This window comes from Clarias gariepinus, chromosome 14 (genome assembly GCF_024256425.1).
Source record: "Clarias gariepinus isolate MV-2021 ecotype Netherlands chromosome 14, CGAR_prim_01v2, whole genome shotgun sequence".
NCBI classification, from domain to species: domain Eukaryota; kingdom Metazoa; phylum Chordata; class Actinopteri; order Siluriformes; family Clariidae; genus Clarias; species Clarias gariepinus.
In genome coordinates this window covers 16,012,697-16,028,044 of record NC_071113.1, presented here as the reverse complement: position 1 = coordinate 16,028,044, position 15,348 = coordinate 16,012,697, and the positions used below count along the sequence as shown (strand labels likewise).

At 38.4% G+C, this 15,348-nt stretch overlaps 1 protein-coding gene across 2 annotated transcripts; it reads right to left on the bottom strand.

Annotated features, from left to right (window-relative positions):
• Positions 1-1,447: 1,447 nt before the first annotated feature.
• Positions 1,448-14,264, bottom strand: adgra1a (adhesion G protein-coupled receptor A1a). Of its 2 annotated transcripts, XM_053511013.1 has the most exons (7): positions 14,033-14,264; positions 13,352-13,503; positions 8,735-8,862; positions 8,198-8,321; positions 5,425-5,576; positions 4,776-4,871; positions 1,448-4,381 (listed from the first exon to the last, which is right to left on the bottom strand). In XM_053511013.1, exons 2-7 carry the CDS (start codon positions 13,352-13,354, stop codon positions 2,977-2,979), a joined length of 1,908 nt encoding a protein of 635 aa, XP_053366988.1. In that variant the 5' UTR covers positions 13,355-13,503; positions 14,033-14,264; the 3' UTR covers positions 1,448-2,976. The 2 variants fall into 2 exon arrangements, with proteins under 2 accessions (XP_053366988.1, XP_053366987.1); XM_053511012.1 differs by lacking the exons at positions 8,735-8,862; positions 13,352-13,503; positions 14,033-14,264 and having other exon boundaries at positions 5,425-5,802; positions 8,198-8,307.
• Between the last annotated feature and the right edge of the window lie 1,084 nt (positions 14,265-15,348).

The following is a 15,348-nucleotide window of genomic DNA, read 5'->3' as shown; positions in this document are numbered from 1 at the left end:
ACATAGAGAGAATCATAGATAGTGTGAAATACCTGCAGGCCTATGTTAGACAGCGGAAGATAAAAACAAAGAAAAAAAGCCCAATTGTAGCATGACAATGATCAAAAGCACAAAGCCAAGTCTAAAATATTTTTTTATTTAAAGCTCATGGAATGACTTTAGGGTTGCACCCAGGACATCACCTCACAATTTGATAGATGTGGAGCATTTTTACAAGGAAGTGTGAAATAGGACTTCCAAAGCAAGATGTGCTTTGAGATACTCTTACTCAAAAAGATATTGCAAGCTGTAGGTGCTGTATTTCAAGCACATGGTGCTTCAAAAAAGTACTATTTAAAGGGTGTACACACTTATGCAACCAAGTTATTTTTAGTTTTCTTTTTTTGTTACCCCTAAAATTTCTATTTGTCTTCCCTTTGCTGTCATTGGTTGGTACATGACAGTATCTAACAATTTATATTTTATCTTTCATTTTTTACTTTACAGTGATTGGTTTTTTAAAAAAGCTTTATAATAATAAGATAAAAAGAACTTTATACATAAGTAGAAGGTTGGATATGGTTACTATAACAGGCTTTAAAAGTCAGGATTCTGCAACTGTATATGCCTGTCTATGTTGCTTGCTTTTGTCCTTATCCGGACAGACATAATACTAGAGTAAGTGTAAGATCATATTCAGTTTAGTTTTAAAACTTAGTTTTTTTACTATGTCCATCAAAATAAAGTAACACTGCTATCTAGCACCCTGCCAGCAATTTACGTTATCACACAAATAAATAATTGACCTGAAAGCTTGTCAAAACAACATTGATTTATAACAGCAGATGGCACTGCGGAGCATTAGCAGCCCCTGCCATGCTGATATAATATGAAGTGAAAGCTCTTATCTCCATGGAACATTTTAATGACACCACCCAGTGAAAATTTGGTGAACTCAACCCGTTCCCGTCACAAAGCCATGCAGATTAGGTGTGTAGTTTAAGTGGATTTATGTTTCTGCTGTCGGAGACTCATTCTGACTCCATCCTTTTGACAGTGATTTGCAGTAACTATACCATTATAATTTTATTTTGAAACCAGTATTTATATGTTTTAAGTTAAACAATATATTGTTTATTTGCAAGTTTTATTGCATGTGTTTGAGCAAGGAATTAAACACTGAGTTGGAAAGCTTCATTGACAGACTTCTTCCTTCACCCTCATGATTACTATTGCATCATCCCTTGACAAAAGAAGGCATAAAAGTGGGTTAGATGCCGTGTAAAGGGAAATGTCCAAACATAAGTGAATAGTGGGGTTTAAGGGAAAGACAGCAATCAAAAGCACAAACCACAAAAAAATGCCAGTAATGTGGTAAATATTCTGTCTATTGAATCATACTGTATAAGGGTTGTATATTAAATATACTACTGAAGAGAGAATACATATTTTTACATGGTGATAAAATACGTTTATTGGAAAAAGTGGCAAATGTACAATATAAAAAAACAACAGTTGACTTCGTTAGTTCACAACATAAATCTTGTGTTTTGTCTAAAGAGCAATGTTGCACTTCTACCAAAAGGTGTGGATGCACATAATGATTGGCACAACGATCAAAATATAGGTGGGCAAATTGAATTTCATCTCCATCCTTAATGGCACTGAATTTGTAGACTTTTACAGAAGCTAACCGCATGCATTTACAGTCTATGTGGCTTAACTAGTAAAAAGATTAGGCATGATCCCTGAGTTCAAAGAGAAATATAACATGACAATTACCATGGAGAGACAATTCCAAATAACCAACACTGACCTTTTTCAGTTTTATTTTCATTCGTATTACAATAGGTAGCTGAAGTCAAATAATATAACAGAAATAATATGGTGTGTGAATAGTTGCAGTTGTAGACTAGATATGAGCTCTAAAATGTGGGGTTACTGGCCCTATGATTACACCAAAAGTTTATTTCTTCATTTACTTTTATTTCAGTGTTAGTTATTTTTGGTAATGCTTTCATGTACGATTCTTCTTCTTGTCAGTTTCTGTACTTGATTTTGATTAAATTAGGTGGGCTGATACTGACAGGTAAGAAAAATGTGGTAGAATGTAGTGGCTGACAAATCTGGAGAATAAACAAGAATATAAAAACTGCTGATGTTCAACAACTCGGTTTATGACTGTTAGCAACTAATGTGTCCCTCTTACACTACTGCAATAAAATTGCAAGACAAAACATAAAACAAAAGGTCATGATTTAGGATGATGCGTAGAACAAAAAAAGTACAATGTCTAAGAATGCATGCTGTTGGGTACATCCCTTCCCAATCTGTCACCATGGTAACAGACTGTAGACAAATTGTTTATTTGGTTTTAAGGGTGCTTGCAACCTCACCATGTCGATCAGCAAAAACTGTCTGGTTTACTTCAGCATGAAGAATGGTTAAGTTCACTGCAGAATGTGTGACATTTGTTATAGATTTTGGCAAATATAATACACGACCTGACCTATGAAAATTATTTTGAGGTCATTTTCTTGGTTGTTGCTCACAGTTATATTCACACATGTCATGACATCGTAGTGCAGGGTGATTTCTCTTGAACTGCCTATATTTTTTGACTGATATTACATAGGTATGCACACAAACATATGCACTTAAATACACATTCACTCACACTAAAGTAATTAGGGAACCTTAATCTAAAACACTTAAATGCACTATTGTGTATGTTGGGACCATTTTAAGTGGCACGAAAAGTTAAACACAGTGCACGCACATGTATTGATAGTGAATAGAAAGTTGTGTGAACCTTAATCTGATACTTTCAATGCTACAAAGTCCTATTTAGTTAGTGAAGGTTTGGGGAGTTTGCAGGTGAAAGTCATAGTGGAAGGACTACACAGTAGTTTTATTCAGAGGTGCTTTGGATTACAGCCCTGGGACTACACAGTAGTTTAGTAGTAGTTTAGCTCAGGAAAACAGAATATTTACAGACTACACAGTGGTTTCATTTTTCCATGGCCCTGTCCTAATGTTACCTGTGGAATCAGGGCTGAGCACAAAGTCCTCATGCAAGCTGCTATTGTGATTTAGCACCCCTTTCTGGCTGACAGTGCCCTTCTTGCTAAAAGCAGCCTGAGAGCTTGGTACAGTGGCCCTTGGAGGCGGGATATCCAAGTGCAACATAATGTCTTTATCGGTCATTTTGGTGCTGCTGTGTGTCAGGGAATCTGTGCTGGAATCTTCTTCTTGGGAAGCACCAGAAAAAGGGTCTGTTTTGGGACAGCAAATGCTGGAGAAGGGTTCTGCCTTGGCACAACACATATGTCTATGGCAGGTGTGTTCCTCATGACACAGCAGCTGGCTGTCCAGATGTGTTCTCTGGCTTTCCATGTGGATGCTAGGGCTTGTACAGCGTAGCTGGTTGTCGAGATGAGGGCTATGGCAAGAGAGCTGCCTCTCCAAGTGTGAGGTATGACAAGTGATGGGAATTTCTAAGTGCATGCTGTGAGGGCTATCCAGGTGGGAGCTGTGCACACTTCCATCCAAGCTGGTCGAAGCCATATGTAGGGTGCAGTCCCTGAGGCAGGGCCGTGGCCGACTGAATGAGCGTGACTTAGTCCTGTTCTTCAGGCAGCTCTGCAGAGGCAGGGAGGGGCGAGGTAACTCATCAGAGAGAGATAAGGAATGAGCAGAGCCTTCTAGTACAGGAGAAGAGCTGTACAATGTGGAACAGCATGGGCTCATACGGATCTGAGCTGTGGGCAGGGAACTTGGATTACAGTGTGGTGAGGATGTGAGAACGTGGGGGGAGACTAAAGGTTTACCTGCATAAGATTGCTTTGCCTCAATGTGGCTTTTAATTTCAGTACTTCCTACTGCCTCTCCATTCACATCCAATTTTGGTTTAGAAGGACAGCAGGCCCACCAGCGGTGCCATACATCATCCCGTTTAGCACAGTGCTGAATAAGCAGAAACAGTCCCAGTGTGACTGAGAAGGCCCCATATAAGCAGCTAAATATCATGTCCAGATAATAGCCCTGTGACACAGCCAATGCCCCAAATGCCCATGTGGCCAAAAACAGTAAGACAGTGAAAGCAGTGGTCCGCAGTTGAGCCTTGAAGGAGTGCTCATTGGCAAGCATGGAGGCAGTGATGGCTGTGCAACCTGAATGGTCCCCCTGTTCTCCAGGTTCTTCACTGGCAGCATGGCAGTGGCCGATTTCTGCAGTGGCCAAACGTTGCTGCTCCTCTGTCATGGTCTTTAGCTCATACTTACGTTCTGGATGCCTTTTTAACTGTACAAATGTGCACAGAAAATACAAAAAAATGACCAGGACCAGGAATGCAGTGGGCCCATAGAAGCCACCCACACTGGGCTCCCATGCCATCCAACAACTTCACAGAGAAAAAAAAGAAATTGAGAGAGAAAATCAATGACCTAGTAGGTATTGTCATTACTGCTTTCCTTAATTAAATCACAAGCCACATGGTAACTTGTTTTTATAAATTAAGACAATAAGTATCTATAAATCAGTGATGCTTGCATGAAACAATTTAGTGCCTCACTGCAAAGTCTATTAATGCTAAACACACCACAATGTACCAGGATTGTTGAGCTGAGAGAACATACAAACCCCAATAAAGATTTAATCTGTATTTTCTGCATGTGCTTTTGCCTGCTGTTTCATTTTCAGTCATGATCATAGTTTTTAAATTAATTAAAATTCAAATTACTCAAAGCTGACAAATGTCTTGTGGAAAGGAGCGGAAGCATAAACAGTGTACTTACTAAGGGGCATCATCCCTGCTCCCATAGTTGTCCAGGCTAACAGCAGCTATGACCCCAACAATGACAATGGGGATCCCACTACTGAACAGATAAAATCTAAAAACATGACCAAAAGAACAGAATTACAATCAGAGTCACAATGTAAAGAAAGAAATAGCGAAACATTTTGGATGCCTGACAAATATGGCCATGTCTGACAAAGATAGTCCATTTGCCAATGAACCCTAAAATCATTAATGCGATCGGGCACTGACATTGGGTGAGGAGCCCTGGGATGCAGTTTTGGGCAAACCAAGACTATATGAACTTTGCTTTGTGCACAGGGCATTAATACAATATTTTACACAATATTTTAGACATCTGTGTGCTTTCAAATTTGAAGCAACTGTTTAGAGAAAGGCAGGCATATGGATAACATGGTCAAGTGTCCATAAACATTTGGCCATATTATGCATGTGTGCTTTTCTTGATTATGCTTCTGTAAATTTTGCCAAAATTTGTTTAAAGCCATCCTCCCTGTGATTTTTCACTCAAGTGATAATTCACTTTTAGCGTAGGTCAAATAATAGACTTAATAGGTTAATTTGATTGTCTCATTATTATAGCAGTCTGTGACTCATGAGCACAATGTCAAGAACCCCTCGTTTACCTGAATATGGTGAATTTGAGGTGGGGTTGTGTGGGTTGATTTGTGTCATTTGGGTGGGACGGAGCCTTGGAGACTTCATTACAAGTATTCCTGGCAGTGAGGACCAGCCAAAGCATAGTTGAGAGAGAGGAGTAGTGCAAAAGGATGCCAACCTTAAAGCAGAATACACAAAGTCACTAAACACAAATGGCAGCCAGGTCACTAAGATGATTATATAATCTCTGAGTAGCTCTTCTGTCTGCAGACTGCCTCCTCTGAGCATAAGACCCAGTATAGAGTAGTGTCTGATAAAGGGAAAGCAAGCATGCAGGTGCACTGAGTGGATTGCTTGTGTAATCCTTCTTAGCCAGCTGGGCCATACAGGTATCCTCCTCGCCTCTGTGGACACAGTAATAAAGAGGCCAAGTCCACTACTGCATACATACTATGATGAGTGCTAAACCTCCATACACAGAGACATTCAAACAATACAGCTGTAAAATGTCATGCACCTAACTAGGACTGCTGCTGCCTGTTTTACAACAGTTTTTTTTCCCTAAAACTCCACTAATTTCAAACATAAACAATATAAAACATATCACCAATGGGATTGATGGAGGGTTCATACGTGCTGATGCTAGAAGAAGAAATACAGTTCAAAGAAATACCGTCATTCCCTTCAGTGTTTCTTCCAAACCCAATCCATCAAAAATATATGTAGGTTACTAATCCTCATGAAAGAGAGGAAGCTTTTGGAATTGACGGGCAGCATGATTGACATAATTAACATTTTTCCCTCCATTTTAAGAGCCTGGGTGCCACAGTGATCAGAGTTCCCTGCATTGGCATACAAAATAACTTCCTTAAACATTAAGAAAATTATCCAACATTTTTGTGGGGAGTGGAACTAAAGTTTTTTTAAATTATGACTGGTGCCACTCATTACAAACAGAAATGTCCAGATGAATGATAATGATAATATCATGTACCAATATGGAACTGCTGCTTTGTTGATAAGACGCTTTAAACAAAAATAGAAAATGTCAGTAAGTCCACCTTAATAAAACATTTAACAAACATACCATAGTTAAATCACGTAATCTGGGGCTAAAATGCATATTCACGAAAAAACAAAGTATGGACCATACATTAGACCACCATCTGCAGAACAAATAAAAAAAAATGCCTCATAATGTAGGCTATATAGACTATAATAGCCCAAGAAATTCATTATTAACCAGAGGTTATCAAATATGAACTGAATATTAACAGTTTAATGGCAAATTATTTTCCTCTGACACACAACATTGTCTGTGACAAATATTTTAATTCGAAAAAAAGCTGCATATTTTTCTTATAGAAGCTTTGACCTTCCACATATTATTCAAACCGTATGAAGAGGCCACGGTACACAGCAAAACATCCAACCGCATCACTTCTCTCAAAAAAGAAATTCACATTGCATTGTGTGTGAAATACTCTTTACTATTTTTTTTTAACTACTCTGTCTGATCAAGATTTTTTTGCGACCATTTTTCTTCCACAAAGTTGATGATTCAGCACTAACCTTCCACAATTTGTTGGATAGTTCTTAACCAATTTTCTTTGCTTGATTCAGGCCAATAATTCGACCCTGGCCAGGCAGTGTATAATGCACTGTTTTGTTTTGTTTTTTCTTTTTTAATTTTACAAATGCTTCCACAATAGGCAAACAAAGGACAAATTCCTTTGTCTATATTGTAAATATGTGGTAATAAAGCCAATAAAAAACCAACAGAATTACAATTAGATTGAACATTTAATTAATTTATGAAGTGAATGGATGATTTGTTTTGAGTTAACCAATATGGCTGCCAGACTTTGACCTCAGCCTTAGGCATGCTGTGAAGGCCTAGTAATTGGCAGCATCTCGAAAGCATTTGAATTCTTAGTTATAGAATGTGATGCAAAACCATAAAAAAAATGATGTAACAATGTAAAAAATACTGTATATCTCTCTCTTTACCATACATATTTTACACCCATCCATCATAACATTACAATGCAAAACATCCTGCCCAATATTGTGTGGGTTCCCCGTGTGCCAGCTGGGCACCCCTGACCCCCCAGGGTTTGAGGGCCTCTAGCAGTGTGCTGTGATGTCAGTGGCCTTGAGCTTTTTGCTGGACGGGCTCTAGTGCACTGGGTAATGAGCCTGTCACCAGTTTACTGGTATGTAATTAATAATCAATATAAATGTGTTAATGTTATGTGCTGTTAATGTTATGACTTAGTGCTATAGGTAGCACTAAACAGTATTCTTCATTAAAGTCCGTTTTACAAGTGCAATTACTTTTTACCTTTTGTCTTTTTGTAATTACACATTTTACACAAAATGGGGGCTCTCTTTAAAACCTGAAGTGCTGTTTGGAATGTGTCTCCACATTTCAGTGCCAGTTAACTTACATTCTCACACTGCAAGTTTTTCCAGCACTTAGCCTAAGAACTCTGTCCTACTCTTATGGTGTCACCTGAAGCTCAAGACAGTATTGCCCTTAAGTAGTTATATACACTATATAGTTTATGCAGTTATACACACTATATGCTTTGTCCATATACTGTACATTATATAAATGCTTTGTACACAGGGGCATTGTCATTCTAGATCAGGATTTGGCCCCTTGGTGCCAAGAAAGGAAACTGTTCCATCCAAATACATTCTATATAGCTGTGTGCTTTCAACTTTGTGTCAACAATGTGATAATGCAGATGATAGAGTACAGAGTAGGAATGAATAGCAAGGGACAAAACTCACCACTTGACAGACAATGGGGTACTTGATCTGATTGATGCCTCCTGCAAACACCCCAAATGTTACAGCAATGTGGAAAAGGAGGTTCAGCAGTGTGTGCCATCCTTTCTTGCTGATTCGGATTACACTTCACCAAGAAATATGACCATGAATAAGAAAGAATCATAGTTTATGTAACTGCAGTCTCACAGTCCCAATGGTACAAGTAAAGCATTTTTGTCAAGCTATTTTCATAATAGCTTGCTAGCAATAAACAAATCTTGGCTAGTAAAACCTACAACCTAAAAAAAATGAATTATTGCAATTGGGTACTACGATTTCTCAACAGGAAAGCTGGTGGCCCAGAAAATGTGATTTAAGCATGTGTCTGCTGTCGACCTTTATGAGCATCATTACAGGGTTCATATTGAGCAAACACTGTTAAATCACTGCATATATGCTATATTAAACCCTCGCAAATAAGTATTTGGAACACATAAACATTTCAAATAGAGAGTTAAATCAAAAATCCCCCCAGCTACACCTCTACAATGCACATACCTGTGGTGTATAATGTATGTCATTATCGATATCAGCAGACAGAGCAACATAACTGCTGTGCATGCATAAACAACCGGGTGTAGGTAGTCTCCTGGATATGGAGGGAAGGACAACACCCTCTTTAAATCCTGCAAAACATCAAGAAATTTATTAACAATTCATAAAACGTCATTTAAATAACAGTAATAATTACATCCACAAATTTTGCATGAAAGCTTGAAATAAAAGGCCCAGGGAACATGCTACAGGCTAAGAGAAAATATGGCAAAGCACCAGTCCCGTACATAATTCTCTCCCACTATGCCTGTTTCATCACCAAGTCTGAAGAATTCCCTTCGTTATGTAGCTGTGGGCCTTGATTTCTTTAGCTCAGAATTATTTGCTCTTCATGTATAATTTCGACTATGCTGCTTCTAAAATCGGAGGGTAATATATTTACTGTTTATTAACCACACCACTTGCTTTTGCTTTGTGATTTTTTTGTATGCATTATAAGATATGCAGCTAAAAATTGGAAAAAGAAAAAGAGACACAGAGTCCACATTTAGAAATCAAAGCTATGGTGTACAAAAGCCGTACATCTCAAAATAAAAAATGACACCATACCAAAAATGGTTTTGAGGCAGAAATACACAATATTGGCTTAATAACATTTAGACAGACCTATTTGTGATACACGGTACAGTGGGAGCCATGTACTTGTTAGGGGAAATTTGACAGGGCAAACTGTTCACCAAAACCAAAAGACAAATTGCATCTGCCACATATGCTTTTTCAAGGGACATCATGAGTTATGATATTCTGGCTTAAAAAATATGGAGGCCAAGATGACAGTAAACATCAATCTGACTTATAAGGAAACTCAAGGCCAGAGCAAAAATAGTCCCACACTTTTAGTACAATTTTACAGGACATGCTGTGCGAATGTGCAATATCAAATTATGATTAAAAAAAATTAATTGTATTATACAGATGTCCAGCAGTATATGCTATTTCTCATATACAAGCTGCTCTCATTAGCCTTTGCAGTGACTTAAGCTACCCACTCATCACTTTGTTTGCTATGGTTATTAAATTTTTTTGTGCTGTATCTGTGCTAGATAGATTTATTTACCAGACAGGTAATGACAAATAATTGCCTACATATTGTATTACAACTCTAACTGCTGCTGAATCTGTACTGACAATGGCGTTACAGCGTTCTTTACCATCAAAACTGGCGTCCAACAAGGTTGCATACTGATTATGATCGACTTAATTCTAAGGAGATTCATTGATACACAGAGATTTGGGCTTCCTTGAGGCTGGGGGGGCATTTCGTTTTTCACCGACCACTTAGCCCTTCTTGGCCTATTACTAGAATGAATAGTAGCTTCAGATCAGAAGCAACAAGACCAAAGTCATGTGAACTGGGGAAAAAAAGTCATCAGGGAAGAGAAAGCCAGGGCGCCAAAGAGCACATGGAAAAAGACCATACATAACTTACATTCATTAACCTGTCAAGAGACGAAGCTAATACTGCCACAACTGATCAAATATGATGGAGATTGCTTGCTGCCCAATGTACCCTACAGCGCTAGAAGGTCTAAATCTAAGTAAGTATCTTCTCCTTTAAATATTGCCCATTCTTTACCAACTAGCCAACTGGCAGGCCAATGGCTAGTGCGTTACTGGTGTGGCTGAGGGGTGTTCGATAAACATACACCTTTTATTACTGAGTGTGCTAATTTTGGACAGTTTATGGCTATTTCGTAGTTGGTACTTCTTTCATACTTTATACCCCTTTTTCTCTATTAGTATTTTTTAGTAAATTCTCCTCTGCTATTTAATGCTAGTACAGTAAAATTACATATAGCTTAATTACAAAAAAGCATGCTTTCTGCAAGACACATAAGAGAAGATCACCAGTTCCATATCTTTTTTTTTAATGCAAATGTTTATCATCATTCCACACAACTTTCCTTAGATTCTACGAAGAAACTGAATCAAGGTTTTATCTTGCTACACCTGTACGATATAGAATATTAATACTTTACCTACAAACATGAGCATGATATACCTTTTATATTCATTGTATCAACAATCAACATTTAAGAATTAAAAAGATTATCGCATACAAACAATAAGACCAAAAAATGAATGATGAATGAATATAATATTTAATTTTTATATAAGTTCTATCTAATGTATTATTTATTCATCATCTTTTTCAGTAACTTTTATTCTTTATAAGATTGCAGGGGATCTAGAGCCCTACACCCTGGATGAATGGATGGCTGGATTGAATCCCAGGCCACAATGCATGCACCATGAATAAACAATCTGTGTCATGAATAAACAAGTCTTTGCATGACAAAACGTAATGTTGTAAGTGTGTATACGTTTCTTATAAAATAACAGTAACAGTCATATAATCAGCTGATATGGTGTGTGGCTCATACACCTAGTGGGGAAAAAAACATGAATGCCCTTACACTGGGTAGAGCTGAGATGAATCTTGGTCAATCAGTATGCTCCAGTGCCCAAGCCCTCACTTTGACTGAACATGCCTGTCTGGATTTCTTTTAGGCGACCCACATGCACACAGGCCCTCACATACTCACACACATTCTCCCTTCATGCCCCATTCTCCCTTTGTCCTCAAAATCAACTTTAAAGTGCTGTCAGGATTTAATACAGTCTAGTACCATCCTTTGATTCTTAGCACCCATACTACTGTATGTTCATCTTGCTCCATGAAATGATAATGGGCTACATGTAGGACTGTTATTACAGTCATAAAATACTGTGTATATATATATATATATACTGTAAATGTAATACTTGTAGGACTGTTATACTAGTCACTGTGGCTTAAATTACGTTCACAATATTTGATATCTTTTCATAATCAGCTCTTTCGGGACTGAATAATGTTAAACATTATGTGCTTTTTGAACTGAAGGTGCAGTACATACTCTTGGTTCTACACTGATTTATTGTCAACATAACACTACACAGTAGCAAAACTATAATGAATGTTTATATTTTCTTCAGTGTGGCTGTTTAAATATGAAATACTAATACAGATTACTTAAAATGCATCAATAAGAAGAAGAAGAAGAGGAAATGTATTGTATTGGATGAGTGTTTTGTATAATGTATTATTAATTTGGGGCACTTTTTTGGCACAATCAATTTAGCTTATTAATGTCTCTTCATCAGTCATGAGAACTAAACCTACTTATGTAAAGACGAAGTAAACCATGAAATCTGTCACATAAAACAACATTTACTTATGCATTTTGAAACTGTTTAACTCATTTAAATAAAAAGCCTAGTTTCTCTGTTAAACAGTTATAGTCCACTTATCTCCGAATAAAGGTACATTGTTGTCTTTTCATCTTTGACCAGACCTACTCCATGGTGTTGACAAGACTCTGTGCCAAATGTTCTAGTTTGTGTCTTTTGTACATTGATTACAGACTTACGAATTATATGCCATACTATTAAACATGACATCTGGTGCATGGATAATAAACATTAGTAGCTTTGACTTTACTAGAATCAATTTAATAGGTATGCATCACTGAAGCGTACCTATTTCTCTTTAAGCCCTCAAACAAAACATGAATGAACACCATAGCTGGATGTCAAAATCCTTACACAATATTAATCATGGCTAAGGAGGAATGAACTAAATTTTAAGTAGACATAACCTTGCAGTAAAACCACCAGCCTTGAGCTGTTAACAGAAACAGTCACAGTTTTTAAAATTTCATAATCCTCAAATGATTTTAAATCTACCATAGTAGACTAAAGGCCACAGAATGTCAGTGCATTACTGTGTTTCTTCTAATTCTCATGCAGACACCTGATGACTCACTGTTAACCACAACAAACACCACGCTGAGATGATGCCACCATTACAGATGGCTTCCATTGTCCATTTAGTGACGTATATAACCCGGTGATGCTCATGGATACATTTACAAATGAAATGTTACAGGGCTAAATTTCATCGAGGTGTAGCATTTTTGTTTGTTCATTTGGTTGGATGATTTTTGGTTTGGGGATGGGGTTACTTTGGCAGTATGCATTTTTGTATATGCCTCTGTAAAGATAATCACAATGTTATACCGAGACTGTGTAGTTCACTTATACAGGGAGCCATTTGGGGTTCAGCCAAACACAATTGCAATTGAAATTCAGTTCACGCCTTCTCTTGCTTCCAGAGTCACCGGTGTGGTTGCCCTCCAAATAAAATGCTTATCTGGCATGTTTGCACTTTATCTGGAGTCCATAAGGGAAAAAAAGGACCCGTGTTTCATGGATGCGGTTTCATGTAGTATAATAAATATAGGTTGGATAAGTGGTGCTGATGCATGAATCCAATGCTGAGCCAGCTTGGGTTTCGGTTTATCAGCAGCTAAATATGTTAAGGACCATGTTGATCAATAATCAATTGATTAAAACACCCTGCATGTGCAAAGGCGCAAGCACTAAATACTGCAGCTTCTTAGAAGACCAAATGTCTTTTAAAATTCAACAGGACTTCCTTTTCGTTATTTAGAATACACAGTAATCAATAATCATCTTAAAGTTAGTTTGATGAACAATGAGCCTCCATTTACTCACCATCAGTTCTTCAAAGCAGATGTGCAGAGTAAGATCAGGGATGTGTCACAGTCATTCATGAGTTGGCCGTACACACGTGGAGAGGTGGCATGAAGTGTACTGGAAGGCGGCCCATTCATTACACTTAAGTCCACCGTACTAAGCATCTGTTTCTGCAAATGATAAATAAAAAGACAATGATAATGACGTCACGTGATCTGTCCTGGCGGGAGAATTCCCTGCCAGCTATAGGGAAATCTGCACTATTGATTTAACACATTTAGAGGTCGATGGAGTCCAATTGGACTTTTATAAATACTCCAGGTGTTAATCCAGTGTAACACTGGAGATGTTGGTGTGTACTGTATACACCACCACCATGACCGTGACGTGAATCACCTAACGTGTTAACCTTTAAAGCACTAACCCAAGTGACGTCCTGATGACGCCAAGAGGGTTAAAATTATTCGATTATAATAAAGACTAGAAGGATGGTAGAAATCTATCGCGGGTGGTTTCTCTTATAAATAAAGCTTTGCAATATAGGATATAACATAACTGCATTCACGGATAGTAGCCTAACTAGTGCGATTTTTCTTTTAACAATCAGACGCGGCTTTCATACAGTACAGTACATAAATAGCAGCAGAGATCTCAAGTGTTAAAGCGCATGACCGCGTTTCCTCTCCATAATCATCTTACCTGATCTGATGAGAGCAACTGGTGCGGAAAGCCTCCTGTACCGCGCCGGCTTGAGAATGAGCAGCAGTGGAGGAGCTCAAAGCATGTGCAAGACAAATAACGAGATGCATGATGAGTGGCCAAGGTCTGATGGTAGACAGGAAAGAAAATGGGCAAATAAAAATGATAAAATAATAAAACAATAGCTTAATAATAGTAATAATCAGCGGGTAAATTTGTGGTAAAATTTCGCAGTCCGTCCCTCACAATGAGGGCGTGTGAGAGAGAGAGAGCGAGAAATAGAGTGAGAGAGAGAGAGTGAGAGAGAGAGAGAGAGAGAGAGAGCGAGAAATAGAGAGAGAGAGAGAGAGAAATAGAGTGAGAGAGAGAGAGAGAGAGCGAGAAATAGAGTGAGAGAGAGAGAGAGTGAGAGAGCGAGAAATAGAGTGAGAGAGAGAGAGAGAGAGAGAGAGAGAGAGAAATAGAGAGAGAGAGAGAGAGAGAGAGAGCGAGAAATAGAGTGAGTGAGAGAGAGAGAGAGAGAGAGAGAGCGAGAAATAGAGTGAGTGAGAGAGAGAGAGAGCGAGAAATAGAGAGAGAGAGAGAGAGAGAGAGAGAGGTTTGCATTTCGACGAGTCTCCACCACAAGCACGCGCACGGTAAAGCCTCCTACTGCGGAGGGCGGAAATGGTTTGTTCCCGCGTGCGCCCTTAGGGCATGTCCCCGGTGCAGCGCTGATTTGAAGCGACACCAGAAACCAGGTTCTCTCTTTCACATCCAGCACGACAAAGAACATCTCATCACACACGAGGTTTTCTACCTTCTCCACACACCACCCGCTGTTTCAAAGCTTCTAGGAAAATTTACATGCGAGTGTAACACTTCGTTTTCTGCCACAAATAATCACAAAGTATCATCACGCAGTAAACACGCTGCTATGCAATGCAGGAATATAGGGATTTTGTTATTTACATGAATACTTTTCCTATTTGCTCTGAATTTGAATGAAATAAGTAAAAGTTCCCTTTGGTATTACTAATACTGTATGAGAAGAAACACCATTTTCATTAGTTTAATATTTATTACCCCCAAAATTTTGACAATAACAGGAATAGCCCCAAATAACAAAAATTGACAATGTCAGTAGCGGGTGTTTTCACCATTTGCCGCAATGACAGCTTGACAGCGACGTCTCATGCTCCTCACTAGCCTCATAATGTTGTTCTTAAGTAAGGCGTTCCACTCGTCCACAAGTGCTACACGCAGTTCTGCCAGGTCACGTGGGGGTGAGGTCTGATCATCCAGTCTCTGCTTCAACTGGTCCCAGACATGCTCTA

Excerpts from the sequence above, each read along its gene's own strand:
- adgra1a (XM_053511013.1), bottom strand. Across the intron at positions 8,322-8,734 it reads ACATACATTATACACCACAG|TGTAATCCGAATCAGCAAGA; the intron begins GTATGTGCATTG and ends TTCTTGGTGAAG. Across the intron at positions 4,872-5,424 it reads CTCAAATTCACCATATTCAG|ATTTTATCTGTTCAGTAGTG; the intron begins GTAAACGAGGGG and ends TCATGTTTTTAG.